The sequence below is a fragment of the Dromiciops gliroides genome, chromosome 5, assembly GCF_019393635.1.
Source record: "Dromiciops gliroides isolate mDroGli1 chromosome 5, mDroGli1.pri, whole genome shotgun sequence".
NCBI lineage: Eukaryota > Metazoa > Chordata > Mammalia > Microbiotheria > Microbiotheriidae > Dromiciops > Dromiciops gliroides.
In genome coordinates this window covers 180,545,497-180,570,888 of record NC_057865.1, presented here as the reverse complement: position 1 = coordinate 180,570,888, position 25,392 = coordinate 180,545,497, and the positions used below count along the sequence as shown (strand labels likewise).

The 25,392-nt window shown below is 34.5% G+C and overlaps 1 protein-coding gene across 7 annotated transcripts in view; it reads right to left on the bottom strand.

The window, feature by feature from the left end:
- Positions 1 to 25,392, bottom strand: part of ABCC9 (ATP binding cassette subfamily C member 9) — a 196,940-nt gene that overhangs the window by 36,845 nt on the left and 134,703 nt on the right. For all 7 annotated transcript variants that reach the window (XM_043967998.1, XM_043968001.1, XM_043967999.1 and 4 more), the window contains one exon: positions 11,679 to 11,781. In XM_043967998.1, coding sequence (XP_043823933.1) covers positions 11,679 to 11,781 — 103 coding nt within the window. The remainder of the gene's footprint in view (positions 1 to 11,678; positions 11,782 to 25,392) is intronic.

Genomic DNA, 25,392 nt, shown 5'->3' with positions numbered 1-25,392 from the left:
CTGGAAAGTATGTTTACTTTTCTTTTTAAAAATGCTTGCTTTGTCTTTAAACACATTGTTAATCATAGACCTTTGCTAGTCTGGGTGTATTTATTAGAAACAAGAAGGAGATGAAGGGGGGAGTATTTCCAAAGAGAGAAGAAGAGATCTATCACTGAGATGTTTTGAAAGGACACTGTCTCTGGCTAGAGACATGGAGCTACAAAAGATAGAAAGAATTACAGATCATTTGATATAATTTCCCAGAGCAAAGGAGTGTTTGTACTGGGAGATCCATCTGCATGTTGAGTCAGTAGTAGACAAAATAAAATGACTGGACAACACCACTCATCACCCTCTCCGTGGAACTTCTACATATATATTTGATATTGACTAATCTGTGGATATATCATATTCCCCTAGGAGGATGTAAGCACCTTGGCAGCAAGTACTGTCTCATTTTTGTATTTGTATTCCTGACATAGAGTAGACCCTCTCTTACAGGAATTTATCCCCAGAGTTGAATCATAGATTTGCCTCACTCTTATGACCATGAAATGCAGATTATTTATTTCATGGGTGGACCAGATTACGAAATTGAACTGGATGCAAAGTTCATTGTGTACTTATGTATCTTGAATAGGTAATATTGAGAGAATGGATGAGGTTCAGAATTGACTAGAAGAGATAATGGGATAAATAGCATTTTGAAGATTATATAGAAATTTCAACAATGCCAAGTTTCTTCTTGGGTATGAAGATCTATTTGTTTAATACCAACATTCTGCTGCTGGTATCATATGACTTTGAGTAAAACACTGGGATCTCAGAACAATTAAAATTGAAGGTATACTCAAGTGCAATAAACACATGTTGAGCATAAGTAGCATCATATACCACAATGACTTGTATGCAAGAAGCAGTGTAAAATATATCACTGAGGAATATATGACTGGAAAAGAAGGTAAATAAATTATATAGCAAGAATGAGGAGCTTAACATAGTGTCTGACACATAGTGAACACTTAATAAAAGCTTGTTGACTAGGCTTTATTGGACATATAGAAAGGCTTCCAGTTCTTCCAATGTGGAAAATTTTTAGCAGACACACAGAAAGAATCACACAAGATAAAAGACAGCAGATGGATCATGATCTGATGCAACAGAGTTCACAGACCATCTAGTCTAATACTCTCATTTTATAGACAAGGAAACTGAGACCCAGAAAGGTGAAGTGATTTATTAGTTTACACAGAAAGTGGATAAAAGAACAGGCATTTGAATCCATTAACTCCGATTCCAAATCCAGTACTCTTTTTGGTATTTTGTAGTGGAAATGATATCTTATGGAAGCAAAATGAAGAGAATTGTAGTGATACTAGTTACAGTTTTAAAAATCTATGAAACTTTGCATGAAAGGTGCTGCAAGAATAGCAAAAACTAGAGCATTTATTTCCAAAATATGTGCCTTCTTTCTGTACAAAGAGTGTGTTTTGGTTACGTCTGGCTCAGTATTAAAGAAGAAAATCCAAATATTAATTTCTGCTCTAAATATTTTAAAGAAAGAGAAGAGAATTATTTGGCAACATGTTGACATTTATAAACTGTAGATAACCTAGATAAATAGGTTGGGTGCTGCCCTCATACAATTCATACAACTAGCATCATAATCTGAAATAAAAATAAACCAAATCAAGATCTACTTAATTGAAATATACCATGTGTTAACAAAGGGACTGTGAATGCAGATTCAAGGCTTCGATTTATTCTGTTCCATCACAAAATGCAAGCAAAGCAATATTTACAACATCCGTGGAATTTGTTGTCAAAAACAATTTGTTTAACAATTGCTTTTAAATGACCACCGGCAGTTCTGTGGAGCTAAAATGTTAGTTTCAGCCTTTTGCATTTTGTGGTACATCTGAATTTGTATAGTAATGCAGCAATGCAGGTAATGGTGATGATGATCTAGCCCTTAATATTGATACTTTATCCTTCTATATTGCCTTTATATAGTGCTTCTTTAAAATGCTTTCATAAACATTTTTGTGAGTTAGGCAAAGCAATTTTAAGATAAGAGGAATTATAAATTATCCTAATATGCTAAGGTCAAGAAGGGTCACAACCTAACTACCAGAAGAGCCAGGACTAGAATCCAGACTTCCTGATTCATCGTCCAGTATATAATTTCAGTGTGCTGAATTTTGGTCATGGCAGGTGAACTGTTGATGTGGACATTTTTTAGAAGTTAAAGATACTGAGCCTAGCTTGGGGCTAGAATGAATATGGGTGGTATGGTGGTGGGGTATATAGTTTGAGGGGAAGGGAAGAAAAATCACAGCTACTTATTATTTTCAAAGGGTAATATTAGGACTATCTTGACCTTCCCCTGAAATAAATAGCAAGTCATCATTTAGATGCTATCAACCATAGGAGAAATAACATTGTGCCTTAAAAATACAGTGACAAAATACACAAACTGGTTCTGCCATTAACTTCATGTGAATATGGGCAAGTCATTTCATCTCTATAAGCTTGTTTCTTCATATGGAAAATGAGGGGAATGAACTCACTGGACTTTAAGTTTTCTTCCAGCTTAAAATCTACTATCCTTTGTGTTTTATGTTTGTTTTTGCTTTTCCTCTTTGGAGCCTTCTTTAAAAAGGCAGGGTCATGTAATTGTTTATTTGCTTGGACAAATTCCATTCCCTGAAAACAATCTGTCAAGCACTGGAGTGCAAGTAGTCACAGAATTCAGGAGTTGGAAAGGACCTCAGTAGCCATTTAGTCTAACTGAAAGGGATCTCCACTTTAACATATCTGATAATTTAGCTTCTGATGAAGAACTACAAGGGGAGGGGGACACATCACCTCTCAAGGCAGGCTATTCCATTTATTCCATTTTGGGACAGCTCTAGTCATTAGGAAGCTTATTTGACACTATCATTAAAACCCTTTGTTCTTATCTCATTCCTACTCACTGCTGAAATAGGTCTTGTGTAGCTAGAATAGGCCTACTTGACACGATATGAGCTATGCTGATACTCCCAATTCTACCATCAGTTATTTGTGCTTTTGGATTAAGCATTGTCTCTTTTAATAGTCTATTAAACATATGACTATTTTTGGATAGGGTAGCAACTAAAATCCATAAAACCTTGGTGTGAATAAGTTAATTAGATCACTTCCCTTTTTGAAAGGAGGGGCTGGTGTCATCAAACTATTGGATACCTGGAGTAGAAAAGAATGCTAAGGGAGACTGAAAAGGCACTGAAATGGGGAGAAGGAGCCTAGAGATGCATATCTGGGGCTTCTCAATTTCATGTAAAAATAGTGCTGACATGGGAGATTGTGAAATGGTTTAAAAGAGAATTCTGATCTAGTCAGTTACTCATATATATATATATATATGTATATATGTATATATATACACACACATATACATGTACACACACACACACATATATACACATCCATATATATCCATTTTGTGAGTTTTTCTATATAGCATTCTTATTTCCACAAAATCCTTCTTGACCTTAGCATAATCCTTCATTTTATGTACTCTCTCTTCTCTCGACTTTCAAACCTCATATATGATTGGTCCTCCCTTCAAATAGCCTCATTTCTGACTCCACTGAAGATTCCTAATTGTCTTTCTAACCTATCTCTTCTTTGCTTCAGTAACTCATTCTCTCCTGGAAACTTTATTCAATCCTATGGTTTCATTTAAGCCACAGCTCAAATTCCACCTTCTGTGAGGCCTTTCCTGGTTCTCCCCAGCTGCTAGTGTTTTCCCCTTCCCCAACCCCAAGGTTACCTTATATGTGTTTTGTAGGTGTGTATTGTCTCTTCTGATAGGAAAAAAGCTCCTTGAAGGCCAGCATTATTTTACTTTTGTCTTTGTAGCTTTAGCAAACAACAGAGTAACTAGTGAAAGTTAAGCTCTTTAAAAAATGCATGTTGTTTGACTGATTTCCACTATTAACTCTATACAGATTATTTACAAATCTGTATTTCAAGCCACAGATTTCTTTTGGGAGTTCCTTATTCATGCTTCCACCAGCCTACAGGACATCTATACTTGAGTATATTACTGGCTTTTCAAACTAAAGATGTTCGAATTGGAATTATTGTCTAAAACATGATCTATTTAGTCTAAAATTATTTTTAAGCAATGTCAAGGGTACCATGATACCAGTTTATTATCTTAGAAATGCACAATTTTGGACTTCCTCACATTTTATATGCAAGCCAGTTAATTAAGGAGTCCTTTCAATTCTACCTGTATGATAAATCTCATGCTCCTCTCCTCTCTGTTGCCACTTCCATTATTCTACATAGAATCTTATTACCACATGCTTTATATTACCATATTGTTGTAATATCCTCCTATAATAAGTCTTCCCATCTCTCTTCTCTCCTTCCTCTAAATACCTCTTCCCTATGCATAAATCTAGACATGCCACACTCCTTTGTTAAAAAGTTCACTGGTAGTGTGCTGCCTAAGAAATAAAGTCCCTTTGCAATGGGATCCAAGGCTCATCACAATCTGATGATGCCTTACCTTTTATTCATATCTTATCTTACTTTTCCTCTTTTACATATAGCATAGGATCATAGAAGTCACCACTTACTGAGTAACTTCCTAGTAAAAATCAAAACTCTTCCATTTCCTTCTTTTCTGTAATAACAACAAGTACAAGACTTAGGCTCTTAGATTAGCTATGGGTTTCATTTAAGCCTATGGATCCCATTTAAGTTTCTAATTTCTACTTCCTTTATCATAAAAACTTTAGTAAGAGCTACTGAACAGCAAAGTTGCCTGTAGAATTTCCTATGTCAATAAATAGGCATTCAAAAAGTCAAAGAGCAATTACATGAATACAGAAACGAGTCAGAAATTCTGGATAACTTCAAATGGGATATTTAGTCTGGATACTTGGTTTAATGGCATTGGCTAGTACTTTGGTTATACAATGCCGAAATCATCAATCAGCTCAATGAATTCAGTAAAAAACAAAAACAAAAAACAAAACCAAAAAAATACTGGCTCAATTGTTGCTGATTAACAGTTTCAAATCAAGAAAGGAGTTTCCATACTTTTAGAATAATTGACCAGAGGAATCTCTATGGTTTGGATTTTCAAATCTGATGCACCATCAAGGCAAAGGAAGACTTTGCTTCCTAGGTATAGAGACACTAGTAAGTAGATTTCTAGTGAAAGTAACAATTATCTACAAATCTGGGAAATATGCAAAAATCACTGAAGACAACTGAAGAGTGGTGGATAGATCTTTCCTTGGGCAAATTAGTGCCCAAGTGGTGGATAGATCTTGGGCACATTATCCTACAACAGGGGATCTGATTGGATATAAAAATAACACAAAATTTCTAAATGAGTATCCCCAGCATATAACATGTCTATTTTAGACTCCTGAAATCACCTAGAATTGCCTACAACACAACTTTCCTTTTGTTTCACAATCTCTCATATAGACTCACTCATGGGAGTATTTTAATTTTAAGTCTGTTGACTCTAAAGACATTCTTTCATTTTTTTGGCTTCATTATATGTGAATATTCTTTTATCCTTTCACCACACAGCAAGACAAAGCCTTGGAAAGACAGCTTTTAGATAGAGTTACACAATTTTTGCAAATGGAAATGCAGATGCCAGAGAAGCTGGAATTGTTTAGTGCAAAGGAATGAAGAGAAAACATTGTGTTTTTTTAAACATAAGCAGCTTTCAAAGGTTATGTTGTAGTGATACATTTCACACAAGTAAAGTCCTCATTACTTGGCATCCAAAGAAAAAAATACTTAATCTGCTGCCAGATCAACTAGGGTGGTCACACTCTAACTCATTTTTCTACCAGCCAAATGATTTTGTTCTTTTAGACTTTTATCATTCTTTGATTTGTTGATATTTTAACCTTAATTTTTTTTTAACATTTCAAATTAAATTTGATGGATGACAAGAGGTTTAAGAGACAAAAGTCTCAATGTCAGAGAGAAACTACAAGCCAGCATGGCTTCTCCTTATGGTGGCCTACCATTGAGTCTACTCCTATTCTTCAAATGATAACCTATATGTGGCAAAAAAAAAGGAGTGCCTTCTAGCCATAGGATACTGATTGGAAATGTTCTAGAGATCAGGAAGTTCCTAATCACACCAGAGCTAAGACATCCAGAGTTTCTAAGTCTTTACCCAATGACCAACCTTCCTGGATATGCAAGTGAATCATCAGTTGTGAACTATGCTGTATTGCCTACATACCTTTACTCGCTTGTGGGACAAGTAGCTGCAGGCACTAAGAAAATGAAACAGCATTTCCTAAAGCTCTTGGTTTTAGAACCATCTGTCTACTGTCTGGGTGCTACCTGGATATGTAAGAGTCTGCAGATTGAAGCACTGCTATGGTTCAAAGGATATTTTATTTGTATTGTATTACCTTGATTGATTCTATGTCAAGCATCAAATGCTGTAAATACTAATTAAACAAATTTTATCTGTTCATGTGGGTAGGTGATTCCACTATGCTAATATCACAATTTAAAGTTCAGTGGAACATAGTAAGTTAATAAAAGTAAGTGGGGTTTTACAGAAGTATGGGGCTTGAGAACTAATTTTCATTGTGCAAGTCTGCAATAATTTAAACCTCTTGAATCTGAAAGAAGAAGCACTAGAGATAGAAAGTCATTTATGATCTGAAAAAAATAAGCAGCTTTGTACTCTTATAGCAAATATGCTGAGTGGACTAGAACACCATTGAAATGATTAGAGTATGAGGTAGCCCATCTTATTAAATAGGATCAGTTGAGTGACGAAAAGTGCCACCTTGTGGTCAAACATAATTGTTATCATGTTAATTTAATGAATAAGAAATCATGAGCTTCTGAACAGTTAAATGACTTGCTCAAGATCACATAAATAGTAAGTAATATTTCAAAACTTGAATGTAAGACTTCTGAATTCAAGTCTAATGTACTTTCTATTATAACCATACTGCTATTCAATCTATTAAGATGAAAGGGAAGAAAGCAATGGTGAAGTCAACATATATTAAATAATAGGGATATGTATATATGTATATATGCAGTGTGTATACATTAAAATGGCCTTTTAGACATGAATAAAAATTAAGACAGATCATGTTAAAATATTTATATCAAACTATGCCCCATTATTCTCCCAATATATAAACACTGAAATCATTTTAAAAAGTCAGAATTACAAACTATTAGCAATCATATAAAAGAATGCACTGAATCACTAATCAAAACATCTCTGAGATTTTCCCTAACATCCAGTAAATCGTCAAAGATGACAAAAATATGGATTGTCAATATTGATGGGGTTGTGGAAAGAAAGGTATTCTAGCGCACTATTGATGGAAGTCTGAACTATTATAACCATTCTGGAAAACAATTTGGAATTATGCTTAAAAATTAGCAAAAAGTTTCAGCAACCATTAATTCAGAAATTCCACTAGTCATGTCTCCTTAGATCAGTGCCCCCCCAAAACCTCATGTAGCAAAAATATCTATAGCAGTACTTTTTGCATAGAATTTTACTGTGCTTTAAGAAATGATTAGTAAGATGAATCAAGAGAAGCATAGGACGACTGATACAAATCTGATGCAAGGTGGAAGAAGCAAAACTTGTAAAATAATATACATAACTACAATATTGTGAATGGAAAAAACAATGGTAGGCAATCAAAACTGAATTTCCTGAAACTGTAATAGCCCAGCTTGGTCCTATAGGAGATGTATGGCAAGTCACCCTACCTCCTATTTCTTAGGAAAGATGGGAATGACCATGAGTGAGAAACACTGTATATAATGTCAGAAGGCTCTCTGGGAGGGGGAAAAGAGAAGGATACATTGGGAAAAATAAGTTGATGTAACAACAAAATATATCAATAAAATGTTTTTTAAGTTAAGATGTTAGATTAATAATCTATTTACCAGAAAGCTGAAGAAAGTAAAAGGATCCTTGTTAAAATTAAAATTTATAAAACAAAGCAAATAAAGACTATTTACATTACTTTTTAAAGATATGTTTTGTGAATAGGTTTAGATAGCCTATCTATTGTTTGTTCTTTCTCAAGGAAGACCAGTGACATTAGGAAGGTGATGTCTTGACTTGCAAGTGAATTGTATTTAAGTGAGGCAGGGCTGTGCAAGATCACCAGCCTCACTTTCTCCTCCAGAGCCATAAGGGTCCAGTGGCAAGACATAGATCAGGATGACTGGAAATGACTTCAGAGAGAGGGGGAGACCTTAACCTTTTTAAACTAAGGTCTTTTCCAGGCCTCAGTTTGTCTGAGGCAATACCCATTTAGTGATTAACGCTAGATAAGAAATGAAGCCTCTTTAGCATATCTAGAGAAGGTTACAATATACAGCAAATGAACAGAAGAGATGATCTGACTTTAAGTATATTTTCACCTGGGATAAAAACAGCTGACAGAGAGTAAATTGCTCAAAATTACATAACTAATGAGTGAAGTTTCTGGAATTTGACTCCTTTGAATCCAAATCCTACAATATTATATGATCTTATTTTCAAGATTCAAAAACTGAGTCAGAAAGCTGTGGTGACTTGCCAAGGACCTTATAGCTAGTAAGTGGCATAACCAAGTATTTGGAAATGTATTTCAGTATTTGAAGAAGTCTTATCTGGAAGAGGAATTATACATGCTTCCTCACAGGATAACAAAATAGGTGCAAAAGGGAAAATCAGAGGTGGTTATTTAATTTGAATAAAATAAGGAAAAATTTCCTAACCATTAATTATCTCAAAGAAAAATGGTCTATAATTGAAGGTCTTGTCTTAAACCACTTGTCAGTAGTTTGTAGTGGGAATTATTTTTCATATTTGGGTTAGATTATTTGGACTCTGAAATCCTTTCCACCTGAAGATTCTGTGGAAAGGCATGTGTTTGCCCTGATACCAGGGTGTAGCATGAGAGAAGAATTTTAATGGGGGACAAAATGAAGACTTTTATAAAGGGGGCAGTAAAAGAAATGAGTATAATAGCAATATGCTCAAACTGAGATTGGTGGTAGGATTAAGAGGCTATGCATCAAGGAGAGTGGGACTGCTTAGGTGAGTTGGCGACCCAACTAATTAGCACAGCCATTGGGAAAGGATGTAGCCAGCTGTGTGAGATGGTCTTCACAGAGACTAAAATCTATGCAAAGCATGCTTATAGAACAACAAAAGGACTTTGAAACAAGGCCTAGAGATTGCAGTCATTACAAGAAAGTCTTTTCTCAGTGAGGAAACAATTTCTCACATGCAGCTACCCTGGTAGAAAGTCACCTAGCTCTCTATATCCATGTTAGATATGTCTCTGAGGACAGCTAGGTGGCACAGTAGATAGAGTACTGGCCCTGAAGTTGGGGGGGGGGACCTGAGTTCAAATCTCACCTCAGACACTTACTAGCTGTGTGACCCTTTGTAATCCCAATATCTATCTATATCTATATCTATATCTATACCTATACCTACATCTACATCTATCTATCTATCTATCTATCTATCTATCTATCTATCTATCTATCTATCTATCTATCTATCTATCTCTCGCCACTGGATCCAGATGGCTCTGGAGGAAAGAGTGACATTCCTGACCCTTATTTAAATCCAATTCATTCCTCTTTGAGAACAAAAGACAAAAAACAACAAGATATGCCTCTGAGTATGATACCAAATAGCTATTCATTACTCAATTAAATTTAGCAAATATGTATTAAGAACTATGAGTGAGACAAAAGGAGCAATATATACATAGTTTTTCATACACACATATTAATATATGAATGTATATTTATACATGTGTGTGTGAGAGAGAGGTAAAGAGAGAGAGGTGGAGACACACACACACACACACACACACACACACACATACAGATGTATGGTTTTTGACACGAAAAGTACCTTCAACCACTGTCTGGGGAATCTACTTAGCAAAGAGCTACCTTAAACAAACATTCATTTCCAGCTAATGGTACCCTATTTTTCTATATAGGTTCTGAGTATGAATGAGAATTTAGCTATTTTTCTTTGACTTCTTTCCCTTTCTATTTTTTCTTACTTTCATTTTCTTGGAAGACTTCAGTCACTAGCATGTTTCCTTTGGGTCATGAGGACAGAACACATGCTTTACTTGCAGACTCACATAAAACTCTTATCCATTAACCTGACAGTAGGAAGTGCTAAAGGGCAGAAACCCAAGACATTAGTCAATACCCACTCACCTCACATTCAAAGTAAATATATTTATTCCCTAAAAATACATTTCCTTTCCAAAGAATTGGAGAAAAACAGATGTAAGGCTGTTTTTATTCTCCCTTTGCCTGTTGGTAGCATACTTTTACTTAACTATTTTAAAGAGTTTAATTCAATTTTGAAGAAGAGAGATTATTTTCTTCTGAGAGGGATAAAAATGTTAGCACCCAAATGAAAATCCAGGTTCTGCATGGGAAATGAGAAAAATATTTTTAATATCCAAAGGTCATTCAGGAGGGAGCCTTTTTCTCTCCATTCCTTCTGGAAGGAGTTGAATGTTGATAGCCCGACATTAATTTAAATGTTGTGAAACTTAGTAATATTAGTACAGCTGAATCATTTTTTGCTCAACAAGGAATCTCTGTCAACAAAGTGAGAGAATATGGAACAACAAGAGGAACTTTTGTTACCAAGTTTAGCACCAGTCAATGTATCTCTGGAACAACCAGGTGGCTTTGTCTGTGCTCTAACAGATTTCTTTACTCCTTCTAAATTCCTTAGAGAAGGGACTGCTTTGTATAAAGCTAGCCACAGCTAAGTTTCAATGGGGAAAGTACTGATAAAAATACTTCAAGTGAAACATACCACACACTGAAAAGGTGAGATTCTTTTTTTTTTAAACTAGTAAACATTTTAAAGGTATAGAATCAACTTGTCACTATCTATGATAACCTTGTTCATATTTCATAACTAGAAATCATTACTGTGTGCCTAGTGCTCTTTCATCATTTACCCACCATGCCCACCTGCATTCCAATGCCTTTCCCTGTCCCAGCAAGGTTTTCAATCTGTACCAAATGCCAGTCAGATTTAGTGCCCCGAAAGACAGGTTAGGAAAGAGGATACTTCTTGAACAGGAATAATGGCAGAAGTAGAGAAAGAAGAAATAAGAGAAAAGACTATAGGGGAAGCAAAGGACATGAATATATGAAGAGGAACCCTGAATGAGTGGCAACACTAGGAACAGAGAAAGAGGGAACAATGGATTTACTTGTGCTAACATCCTTCCATTAGAATGGATAATGGAAAATCAAATGTATCTGTCTGGCAAGTACAATGCAGTAAGGAAAATTAGTATATCTGTTCACTCATCAAATTTATTCAGGTGAATAGTTCTTTCTTTCTGAAGGTATACAAATATTTGGTTTTCCATTAAATTATGGAATTGAAAGACAAATATGGTACAGTGAACTGTTTGGGGGGCTGTCTTACCATTATCTGGAATAATATAAAAAATTTCAGGTAAACCATAAACAAACCCGGCCTGTTTTAAAGGACAGTTAAACACAAAATTGGTGCTGAATTTCAGCATGAGATGGGTTCTTACAATTGTCTCTCTCTTTGTATTAGACCACTTCTGTTTGATTTCCATTTCAAAATCAAGAAATGAACGTACCGTCCTGACCTCCAGCCATCTGTTGGCAGCTGAGAGGAATAAATAGGCTATGTTGTTTGTGTCTGTCAACTCCAGCATGCGTTGCTTAAATCTGGTTTCATGCCTGCAGAAAACAAACAAAAAAAATGGTATGATGTTAGCCACACAATAGGAAAAATAATAAAAACCAGCCACTTACTACTACTTCACTGCTTGCTCAACATAGTGACAAATTAATGGAGAGAGAAAGAATAGTAAACGGACTCCTACTTAAAATAAAAGTCAACTGCTACTGCCCTACTGTATTGTTAATACAGATGGTGCAAACAGAAATTTTCCTTTCTTGCTCTACAGCTGAGGAAAGAGAACTTCCAGAAAACCATTTTTTTAATTGGCAAATTTTATTTTTAACAAAATTGTAAAATCCAATATTTGAAAACAGCCAAGCAAAACCAGAATGACTTCAAATGACTGTACATGAAATCATATAATTGTTATGTGATATTTGTTAAGAGAAAAGGAAGCTATTTGTTTTCATTTTAATGAGATAGTAACAATATCCTCCATTGTATTTAACCAGAGGTTTGGGGTTTTGTATTTGCTTTTTAAGGTGATCTTTATTTACATAGTTAAAATGAGTTATTCTTTTGGATTTGCTTTCTTCACTCTATCACTTACCGTAAGTATTTCTTTTTTTTGTTTTTCATATCCTTCATTCCTTGAAGTACTATTGTATATTCCATTAATATACAATTAATTATTAATAGTATATTGAATATACTATTGCATATTCTAATACATTCATATGCCACAATTTTTAAAGAATTCTCCAATTGTTAGATATAATTTATTTCCAGCTTTGTGCTTTTATAAAGATTGCTGTTATTAATAGTTTTATAATATAGGTCTTTTATTCCTGTCAGTGACCAACTATGGTATAAAGCTGATATTGATGGGATAACTGGGTCAAGAAGTGTAGAAAATTTCATATTACTTTTCAAAGTAGTCAGACCACTTTGTAGCTCCAACAGTTGTAGTAGAAAATTAATGTGTTGCTTTTCTAATAGCCCTCCAATATTGATTTGTTTGATCTTTTACAATTTTTGCTAACTTGATACTTGTAAGTTTTTAAAATGAACATTTATTTGAATATTAGAGATTTTGTACACTCTCAGAGTTACTGATGGTTTTTCCTTCTTATTTTTTCAATTTTTTGTGGGGCAGTGAGGGTTAAGTGACTTTCCCAGGGTCACACAGTTAGTAAGTGTCAAATGTCTGAGGCCAGATTTGAACTGAAGCCCCTCTAAACCCAGGGCCAGTGCTTTATCCACTGTGCCGCCTAGCTGCCCCCTTTTTCCTTCTTATTTTGAAGGCTGCCTATTTAAATCTTTTAATTGCTTCTCTAAATGACATAAGGGCTCTTCATCTTATAAATTTATTGTCTGTTGGTTTGTTTGGTTTTTTTTTACTGAAGCAATTGGGGTTAAGTGACTTGCCCAGGGTCACACAGCCAGTAAGTATTAAGTGTCTGAGGCTGGACCTGAACTCAGGTCCTCCTGACTCCAGGGCCGGTGCTCCATCCACTGTACCACCTAGCTGCCCCCATCTTATAAATTTATGTAGCTATTCAATAGCTTTTGTTTGGCAGTTTAATGCAAAGATTTTCCTCCCAATTTGGAATGGGAGGGTGTGAATCATTGCTTTTTACACCAGGTGTAAAGCTTTTATTTGTGTGAATACTTTTTCATTTGATAAAACTGAAATTGTCTAATTGTCTTTTAGGATTTCCTTGATATCATGTCTGATTAAGAATATTCCCCCTCTCCCACATCTGAAGGTATGAAAGAACTTTACTGTTTTCCTCTTATTTTTATGATGTAACTTTCTATATTTAGGCTATTTATCCATTTGGAATTTATCATGCTATAAAGTATAAGATTATGATTGAAACTGATCTTCTACCAAACTGTATCCAGTTTCCCTAGGTGTTGAATGAGTTCCATACCAAATAATTTGCGGTCTTATGTAAACTGCATATATATATATATATATATATATATATATATATATATATATATATACACACACACATACTGCTGTATGATTTTCTTCTAAATCTTACCTAGTGCACTGATCTACTTGTCTATCTTTTATTTAGGATCAAAAAGTTTTGACAATTATAGCTTTACTTTTTTACTCAAGATGACAATACCATTATCCCTTCATACTTTCTTCTTGTTGCCCTTCATATTCTTGAAGTTTTCTTCTTCCAAATGAATTGTTATTACTTTGTCTAATTATATGAAATATCCCATTTCTATTTTGATTAATAAAATATAAAATACGCAATTTAATTCTAGTAGCACTGCAATCCTGATTAGCACAGAACAGCTTTAAATCTTCCTTTATTTAAAAATTTAGCAATATATAAATCCATATTCTGGGTAAGTAGGTTAATCGCTAAATATTCAACATATTTTGTGGTTATTTTAAATGGCATTTTTCTTTATATCCATCTTCCAAGTAAGTAAAATAGAACAATCTTGATTATTTTGTGGTTTTATTTTGTTGAAACTCTCTATAATAGGTTGATCTACATTTGTGGACAGAGCGCTCAGCCTAGCAGACATTATACCAATAAAACAACAGCATTTTTACATCAGTTCTAATTGATGTATTGATTAATGATAATGATCTATAGTTCTAATTTCTCTCTTATCCTCTGAGTTGTGCCTAGGAAGCACTTTTCTCACATAATTCCTTCTCTGTACTGCATTGTGACACACAGATTAGTAGGTCTTTAAATGTGTGACAGAATTTACCTTTTACTTCATCTGCTTCTAAAATTTATTTCTCATGGCATTACATCTATAGCTTGTTCAATTTTTCCCCTGAGGTTGTCTTTTTATTTAATTTACTTCCTGTTTTGTTAATTTGGTCATTTTATAATTGTAGATATTAATTTCATTTATATTTTCAATTTTGTTTGTTTATAACTTAAGCCTAACATTTTTGATATTTTAAAATTTATTCTCACCATTTGCTATGACTGTCTTCATTTTTTGCTTTAGTGATTTTTTCAAATTAAATTAATAGTTTCTTTTAAATGTTTCAATATCTTTTTCTCCTTTAATATTAAAAATGTCATTTTTCTCTTTGTTTTGGATTTATTTTGCCAATTTTCTAAAATTTTAGGTATATTCTCAATTCACAGGGTTTTTTTTCCTCTTGCAAGTGGTTAGGGAAAAAATTATCTCTGAAAATAGATTTAATTGCATTCCATATGTTTATACATACACATAATATTGTTATGTTTACTGTTTCCTTTATTGATTTTTATTTATATGTTCAGCACTAAGGTGGTAAGCATACAAACAGAAAAAATAAAACAGTCCCGGAATTTAAGGAGCCTAGATTCCACTGAAAAGGGCACTAATTAAATACAAAAATACAAAAAAACAAAAACAAAAAACCCCTCCAAATACTTAAAGAATTATCTAACTGATTTTGGAATTTTCAGTGATACAGACTGCAGTTCATTTATGCCTGCCTAGACTGTCTTTATCCTCCCAATAAGTTTGTTGGAAGTTTTCCTTGCTGTCTTCTGACACTGAGAATAACAATGGTATATTCTGGCTGTCACCTATCATTCCTCACCCTTGAAAGATAACTGGTTAAAACATCTTTGCTTTCTACCATATATTTCCTTGACATTTTTCATTCCATTTCTTGAAGTTCCTTATATCCTCCATGCAACTCTCCAGTGCCCTTCTGTGTAATCATTCTTATTTCTTTGGGGACACTCTATATCTAGCTGCCCTACAGCAACACAAGAATTCCGATATTAAAAAGCTGGGTCTTTGTTTTTACATTAAGGTTAGTGTAATTAAGAGAGCTCTGCAACTTCTTAAAGGCTAATCTTGAAGCATCCCATTTTGATTGTTTTGTTGTTACTGTTCTTTCCATTTACATTATAGTGCTTGTGTATATTGTTTTCCAGGTCTGCTTGCTTTACTTTATTTCAAGTTCATATGTCTTTGAAGGTTTCTTTCTATTCATCATGATCATCATTTTTCACAGCACAGTAATGTTCCCTTATATTAATTTCTCAAATTTTTTTTAGTCATCCTGTAATCAGTGGGCATGGACTTTTCCCCCAGTACTTTGCTATTACAAAAAGTGCTTTTATAGATAGTTTGGAGTGTACACATGGCCTTATTTTCATCAGTGATGTCCTTTTATACATACCTACTAGTGGATTTTCTGGCTCAATAGGCATGAATATTTTAGTAATTTTCTTTGGTAAATATTTGACAAGAACCCATCTCCCAGTTTTATGCTTTGTTTATGTTTGTGATGAGGCGGTTGAAGAGGGTTTTTAATTTTGTTTTATTCATGTTTATAATGAGGTCATTGAATAAGGTTATTTATATGATCTTGTGAAAGAATACTGAATGATTTGGATTATGAATTGGGGGAAACTGCTGAAAAAGAAGCCTTTAAGGTAGACATTTTCTTCTACACATGCACATGCACATGCACACATATTACATATTACTTATGTTGTATTGTATGATATGGTAGGGCATAGAATTATATCATATAACATATAGCAATCCAAGATCTGGAGAGGTCTAATGTAAAAAATGGCACTTGAATTGACCTTTGAAGTGAGTTCAGTATTTTAAAAGACAGAAATGAGGAAGGAGTGCCTTCTAGGAATGGAGGACAGCCTGTACTAAGGGCTGTGGACAAAAAATGAAAAATGTGAGAAACAGAAATGAGGTAAATTTAGATGAAACATAGTGAGTGTAAAGGGGGCCAGTGTGAAATGTAATTATTCTTTAAAAAGTAAGATTATGAAGGACTTTAAATAGAGTAAGATGGGAGTTTATATTTTATGCTATAGGTAATTGAAAGCTTCTTGAACAGGAGAATGATATGGTGCAAACTGTCCCTCAGGAACATCAATTTTGCAGCTATGTCAAGGATAGATTGGAAAGGGAAGAGAATGGATACAAGAAAAATAATTAAGAGGCTGTAGTAATAATGATTTAGGTGAGAGGTGATAAGGGCCTAAACTTGGATGGTGGTTATGTAAATGGACTGATATAAGAGGTATTATGGAGGGAGAATTGACCAATATTGGATATTTGGGGTTAGGTAGAATGAAGAGTCAAGAATTACTCCAAAGCTGGGAATATAAGTGATTTGCAGAATAGTGTGGCCCTGAATTGTAAGCTGGGTTCGAGTGGAATGTGATGGTTTCTTCTTCAGATGTTAAATTTCAGTATAGTTCTTAATGCCTCAGACCAGACTTGTATCCTACAGTATTCTTCAGTGTAGCCTGAACCAGATTAAAGATGCAATTGGAAAATACTTCATAAAATAAAGAAAAATACAATAGGAGATAATGTTACTTTTTGGTTTTCTAAATCAACATGCAGTCCATATTGATCCTGATCCTTTAGTGGCTCCTGTTTCTGAGTTTAACACTATTGCCCTAGACCATAATCAAATTTTATAAAAGCATAATGTATTGAGGAAAAAATTTCTTCATAAATCCTGTTCAATTCTCTCTCTCTCTCTCTCTCTCTCTATATATATATATATATATATATATACATATATATATATATCTGTAATTAATATCAATAAAATTTCTCAGTATTTTGTTCAGCTTGTTAATTCCATCTTATCTTTCAGTTTGACTTGTTAAGATCTGACAGAAGACCACTTATGTCCCCTTTAATAATTCCCTAAAATCCAATTATTTTAGCATTTCAATTCATCAGACATTTAAATGCTAGGCACGGGGAATAAAAAAACCCCAAAATTGAAACAATCTTTGCCCACAAAGAGTTTACACTATTCTGGAAGAGAATGACATGCACGCAGATAAACAAATACAAAATAAAAGCAATTTTTAGGCAAGAGAACACTAATAGCTTGGAATATCAGGACAGGTTTCAGTAAGGAAGTGAAATTCAAGCTTAAGCCTTAAAAGAAGCAATAGGCTTTAAAACGCAAAAGTAAGGATCAAGAACTTTCTGGGCACAGGGAACAGTCCATGCCAAGGCAAAACAATGAAAGGTGGGATGTCAAGTGAAAGAAAAGCAAATAAAGCAATATGATGGAAATGTAGAGTTGGTGAGGGAAAAGTAATTGAAATTATTCTAAATGTGGCCAAATTATGATGGGATTAAAATGAAAAACAAAGGTATTTGTGTTTTATTTTATAGGCAAAAGCTCCCTGAATAGGGGAATGGCATATCCATACTTACAATTTGGCAGTTATGCATAAAATAGATCTGAGGAGGGAGATATCTAAGGCACAGAGGTTAGTTAGGAGGCTATCATATCATGAATTTAGAGATAGAAGGAACACTACAAATCATCTTATCTAACCCCCTAAAGTTGTTAGATTAAGAAACTAAGGTCTAGAGATGGGAATTGACTGGCCTATATCATGTGGTTGGTAAGTGGTTGGACAATTGATACGTGAGTTATTTGTGCCTAAAGATTTTTAAGATCCTTTTCTCACTGGAGAACTAGAGTTTAATAATTACATTTCAGGGTGAATTAGATTTGGGATTTCTCTCTGTCAAAATTCCATGGATTTCACAGACTTAGCCTTTGTCTTCCATTTTTAATACTTTCAGGAAAAGTACACGTATACTTTTTTTAAAAGTATGGAATTCAGATGGTTAGTTCTTTACATTTTCCTTAGTAACTAATAATTCTCAATTTCTTAATAAGCTATGTTCTCTAGCTCTGTTACTCGAATTTTTAGCAATCAGAATTCTTCTAGTTTAATTTTTTAATGATCTTTTCATTTTGTTTTCCATTTGGATAATTACATTTCTTAGAGAATCCACTCCTTTATAAAGATTGTCCACCTACTGTTTCAAGCTACCAAGACTCATGTGATTCTTTTCAATATTTTTTTCTTTCACTGGCATTTTTAAATATGCCAGAAATTCTCTATTTCTCTAATTCACCACTTTGATGTTTCCTGCAGGGTCAGTTTTACTTCTAAGGATCTTGTTGTTGTCACATTATTCTTTCTTTTTGTAGAAATCTTTTTTTTTTCATTTACTCCTAAAGTATTTATTCATTGCATTTGACTTCATCTTAGATGATCTCTAAGGTCATTTTCATCACTAAATCTTATGATTTTACAAAACTGGGTCACTGAATTAAAAGTAATCTTGGATCTAACAATGACCTACATTGTGCCTGTAGCAGATGAAAAACATATCGTGCAGACAACTTAAACATTTATCTGTGATCAACTAAGTTCATTCTGGGTTCAAAGTTTTCAAGATAATTTTTCCATAACCTGATTTACAAATAAAACTGTTAATGAAAACCTTATTCATTTGAACATGTGTTCTATTCTCTCACAAAAAGTCATGCTATGTGGTAATAAATCTTTCCTAAATTACAAAAATAGTTTCTTTTCATTTTTCCATTATTTTCCCCTGATGATAGCAACAATAGAAAGGCTGCATAATACAATCACAAAAGCTGGTTCAGATCTTGATGAAATGCCAAATCAAAGTAGTGAAGTTTGTTCAACCTCAGCAGTCATGAATCATCTTGCATGGCCTTTGTGTTTAAAAATTATGTTGACATAAATAATCCAGATAACAGTCCAAAGCCAGAGAGGTGTTTCTATTTGACCATTCCAGAAATACAAATTATTTTTTAAATATAAAACTTTGAGACAAACCATCACTTATACCTAATGTTCAAAAAGCAAATTTTGAGGTGGGCAGCAAATACAGTTTCCTTGATCATCCAGTATAATGAATTCATTTTTACAGGAAACACTCTAATGAATTGATCAATGTAGGTGACCAGATCACAGAAACCAGGATAATTCAATAAGTCATCAATATCCGATTTCTATTAATCAAATTACTACACTACACATTTGATTGGCACCAAATTATTATTTCACTGTATAGTATAGATATAACTTGAATGTTATGCAAAATACACTGGTGGATAAGGTAAAGGAAAATGAAAAAAAAATCACATTGCCATAAGATCTCAGAGCTGAAAGATTAAGAGAGTCTTTTTGAATGGCCCAATTTGTGTTTCTACTCTTCAATTTTTTAATGAGAATTCAGAGAGTATCTCATCCATCCCATATCTGAACCAGAATTACTTTTACTATATGCCAAGAAGTGATTACTCAAATATTAATGTGTAGGTCTTCAGTGATATAGGACCTACTAGTTCCCAAGGAAAAGCCCATTCCATTTCTGTACCATACTAATTGGTTTAAAAAAATTTTTTTTGTATTAAGAAATATCCATTTTCTCTCTCTACTACCTCTTCTCCCTCATAAAAAAGCAAATCCCCCTAACAAATATGCATAGCCAAACAAAACAAATTCATCATTATACAGTAGACCACTGCTAATTGTTGTACAGTATTTCCATATATCAAGATGAAATATGTCTTTGTGTAATTTTTCCCTATTACTTCTAGTTCTGGCCTCTGGTCTAAATAGAATAAATCTAATCTTTTATCCATATGAAAGTCTTATAAAGACATGAAAACAACTATCTTGTCTTCCTATTTATGTAGAAAATGGACTGGAGCAGAAAGAGACTTAAGATACAGGTTAGTTAGGAGGCTATAATACCATGAATTTAGAAATGGAAAGGACCTTAAGAGATGATTTCATATAATCCATTTGCTTCTCTTTTCCAAGCTAGACATTTTTTTTTTTGGCAGGGCAATGGGGGTTAAGTGACTTGCCCAGGGTCACACAACTAGTAAGTGTCAACTGTCTGAGACTAGATTTGAACTCAGGTACTCCTGAATCCAGGACCAGTGCCTTATCCACTGCACCACCTAGCTGCCCCCAAGGCTAGACATCTTTAGTTCCTTTAACTGACCCTCTGACAAAATTTCCAGTAGCCTCATTAAGAGAAGTGATTTAAATGTCACTTTCTAAATGTTTCTTTCTAAAATGTGGCTCCCAGAACATAATTATCTTCATATGGTTTGAGAAGGAAGCCCTTCTACCCAATTGGTGACCAAATTTGCAACTTTTCCCATCTCATGACTATTAGAAAATAACAAAATTTTAAAAGTTGAGTCTATGTGCCACCTGACTCCTCTCCCCAATGGCAGTTAGCATTATAATTTAGTTGAGGCAAAGCCAATAACATCACAATGAACAACTTTAAAAATTGCCCTTTCTGACAGCATTCCCTTTCCTTACTATTTCTTAAGTTTTGTGGTATTATCTTGGTTGCACTTTTAAACCATTTGTAAATGGATTTGGCAACAATTGACGCAGCAGTGAGTGGGGAGGGATGAAAATGCAGTGAACATTCTTTCTGTGTGTTTCTATTTGGCAAGAAACCCTTTGTTTTCCTAATGGAAAGTTTGACACACTCAATCTGCATCTTTTCATCCATATCCAGCTCATCTTTTTGAACATTCCTAGACCTTTATTCTATCAGACAGCAAATAGGAAAGGATACCAAAATCTTAGTCTAATTGAACTGTGATACTTTGCTGAGCTACTTGAGGGAGTTCATTGTTTCATTCTAGTTTATGAAGAACTTGGAATACAGGGGAGGGCTAAAAGTATGATCAGTAAATATTAGTTTCCCAACAGAACCCTAAGAAACTAGAAAATCTGAGTAGCTTTCATGAAATACCAAAAATTGATAATACCAAAATTGAGAGAGTTTTGTCCTGACAGTGGGACTATGACCATATTTCAGGCCCTCCATCTTCTGGCTCACTCTGGGTCGTTCTTTTGCTGGTAAAAGTATGACAGTTTGTTATATTCACCTTGCAAAATTCAGTCTAAAGGATCCATACTTGTATAAATTAAGGGCAACACTCCCCTGATGGAAAGCTAGTTACTAGTTAGTTTTACTATTAGATTATTCTTACAGTCATGGGATTAGGAACACCAGAATTAAAGGGAAATAGTCTTTTCTTTTTCCTATGGCTTACAAGAATTTTGGATCCAAAAAGAAAACTTTAATTTGGAAGAGTAATAGCAAAACTCTGCTTAGGTGACTAGTACCTATGGAAAAGGTACCTTTCAGAAAACCTGAATCTTGACTTATCTATCATCAACATAGTGACATAGTGGAAAGATAACTCGTTCTGGAGCCAGAAGCCTGTGTTCAAAACCAGGCTCTTGCCAGATGTTTTACCCTTGACAAACCACTTAATCTTGCTCAGCCTCAGTTTCTTCATTTGTAAGATAAATGTAATATTTGTGCTACTTCATGCAGAGAGGGTCCTTGTGAGGAAATTAAACCTTAGAACTCCATATAAATGTCAGTAATCATTATTATCTGTTCCTTTCTTTCAAGCTACTCAGAGTCTCTAGAGCTTTGAGGTTTTCTTGGAAAGCTAATACCCCCTGATTAGTAACTATTTGGAAGGATAGCTCTCTTTCTGGTAAATATATTTCTTTCTGTTCAACAAAGGAGTTTTGAATGTAGTGTTGCTCTGTCATTAACATGGTTATCATATATCAGTGGTAAGTGATTAGAGTGAAAAAACAATACCTAGAACTTGTTTCAAATATAAAACTTAACAATCTGCACACTTTCAAAGGGAAAAGTTTCCTGCTACAGAAAGTATTACATGAAGGAAACCTATTACATCTTTTAGGTATATGCAAAAATTCTATGATACGTAAAGTTGAGTGTGAAAGTGTCTTAAATTTATGTTTTGGTCCAATTTTGTCTTCAACATTTAGCTCCTTTAAGCAAAGTGGAGTTACAGAAATCAGTGTTATAACAGAGATGAGGATGAATTTAAAACCTTTTCTGATTTTACATAAACAAACATCAGTTTCCAGCACATGATAAAGGCTTAAGATCCTCTGTCTCTGAAAGGAAAGGAATATGGCTAGATAGGTAAGAGAGACAATAACCTAGTCCCATGGTCTTATTTTTGTCTCTATGTCTTTACTCTGTCTATTCATCTATATGGAAAACAGAAGGGGTTTTTAAGCTAAAAACTATTGGAAATCGAGACACCCCCCCCCGCCCAAGCTACTTAGCAATCACAAGAGAAGTAACCCCCACATGAGGAATGACTAGCCTTCAGAAAATAAAATCAGGAAAAATAGAAAATGTGGGATAAGCTAGAATGAGGACCCTGCTACTTTTCCTATACAAGTTCTACTAGCCAGTAACAGACCACTCCATAAAGGGAAAAGGCTGAGAAGGATCTTTGTTTATTTGTTTTGGAATGGCTTTTGTCTTATGACTAACAAGGAGAGCTGCTTTTCTTTAAAAAAAAAAGGCTGGGAAAAAACCCTTTGGATTTATGAACTAAAAGAACATGGCAGAGCCTACTCTTCTCATGAGGAAGAAATAGCACTATTGCTGAAGACTTAAGCTGAAGCCAGAAACTGGAAGCAGAGAGAACTTGTATTGGTGCATATCTAGTGAGGGTTATAACTGGATGCACTCAGTGAGGCAGCAGCTTACAGAGAAGTAGCTATCTAGCTAAGCAGCATTAAAAGGAGCAGGGTCTAGGGAAGTAGCTTCCAGAGACTCTGGAAAAGACCAGTAGGTAGCAGGCATAATGGGAGTAGTATAATGATATCACTAGAAGACATCAGAAGCCCTGGACCATTGTGACAATTGTTCCCAACATGTTCATCTCTCCATGAATCCTTGTGTGCTTTTCCTCCATGGTGTGTCTAGATAATAGAATGTGGTGGATAAGGGGACTTAGAAGATATTCAAAGGCCCACCTGGAGATGAATGTAAACTGATTGTTAACTAGATTGTAAGCACATCTGGCTAGCCCTTAAGAAGGCATTGTTCTCAGAAGCTAAAAACTTTGAACTTAACTCAAGACCACCTTCAAGTCCAGTGAACCAATGGATTTGAATGACACTAGCCAATCAGTTTGAAGAACCTCCCATTTCTGGGAGGAGGACATGAAGGAGGAAGTGGACACTGGTGGGGAACTTCTTCCTCTTTGGGTTTGAGACATTGGTTTGGTGGCAGGACTTCACGTGGGAGATTAGGGAGGCTAGGATTTCCATGCTATAAGAAATCTGTTCTCAATCTTTCTCTTTCTTTACTATCTTTATCTTTTAATAAACCCTTAAAAGCCTAAACTCTTGGTGAATTTATCAGTGATTTTATCCAGTTTCCCCCCCAAAACTGGGGGGGAAAGATTAGAACCCACATTTGGATTTTTAAACAACACAATGTATTTGTGGAACAACAGGACTGGTATTGTATGGTTACTTTTTTTGCTGTTCCATTTCACTAAATGACTTAGATTGGAACTATCTTTTGACTGTTTGACTGGTAAAGATAAACCCATTAGTGGGAGCTTTGGACTTAGTGAATATGGACTTATAGAGTACATTCAGACTGGAATCATCTCTGAGGAGCTCACCTTGTCAGTCAGGGGGGTTTCCCTAGGTGCTATAAAAATAACATATCAAAATATGAATATCTTATGCCATAGCTTAGATTATTTGAAAGATTTTAAATGTCTTCTCCATTTCTGTTCTTGGTCTTACTGACATTCAAAACAGACAGAAAATTCAAACAGGGATATTTCTAATACAGATTAAGACCTTAAAACTTTCCATTTTTGAGCAGCTATGGCATAGGATTTGAACTGATCACTAATATTTAAGGAAAGGTCTAAATGCCCCAAATAAATTATTTTTTATGTTCGCACTTTTTCTAATGTAATGAAGCCATTTTTATATACATCTGATTTGAAACATTTTAGAACTTGGTGCAGTGGAAAGAGTGGCAGACATAAAATTAGAGAACCTCAACTATTTAGGATAATTCTATTTTAATACATCATGACATGATCTCCAGCTCTCTCACTATCTTGGTTGCAACTCCTCCCTCCATTTGGGTTTAAGTTTGTCAGTTTCCCTTTTAAATTGTGGATCCCAGAGATGAAAATAATATTCCAGAGCTAGTGTGACTGGAGCACAGAACCACAAGGTTTTCACCTCCCTTCTCCCTAAAGGCAGCTCCCAAATTCAATTAGCATGTTTTATTGCTGTTACCATGTAAAATTGTTCAATTATATTGAGGTCAGAGTTCACTAAATCCCCGTTTGTTTTTCAGTAACATGGAATAGTGGATAATAATAACAATAACAATAATAATAAATGACAACAATGATAATAATAACTGACATTTATGTAGTACTTTAACATTTTCAATGCACTTAACCTATAAGATTTTTAGCTAAAACAAGCAGCCATGGGGCAGCTAGGTGGCACACTGGATAAAGCACCGACCCTGGATTCAGGAGAACCTGAATTCAAATCTGGCCTCAGACACTTGATACTTAACTAGCTGTGTGACCTTGGGCAAGTCACTTAACCCCAATTGCCTCACCAAATAAAATAAAATAAAATAAGCAGCCATATTTAATAAGGTAATAAGATAAATGTTAAAGTTTTACAGTTGGCCTTGGGGTCAGACCTGGAGTCAAATGCTATCTCAGATACAGACTAGCAGTATGATTCTGAGTCAGTCATGTAACCTCTCAATGTCCCAGGAAATGCTGCATTGTGGTGGAGCAGAATTTCCAAAGTGGAAGTTACTTACACCAGTAAAATCATAGATCTGTACTACCCCCCACCCCAAATACAAATAGGAACTTTTGTCTTGCCACATACTGTGCTTGTTCCATTCATTTTCTGAACCCAAATATAGCTTTTACTTTTATCTCTATT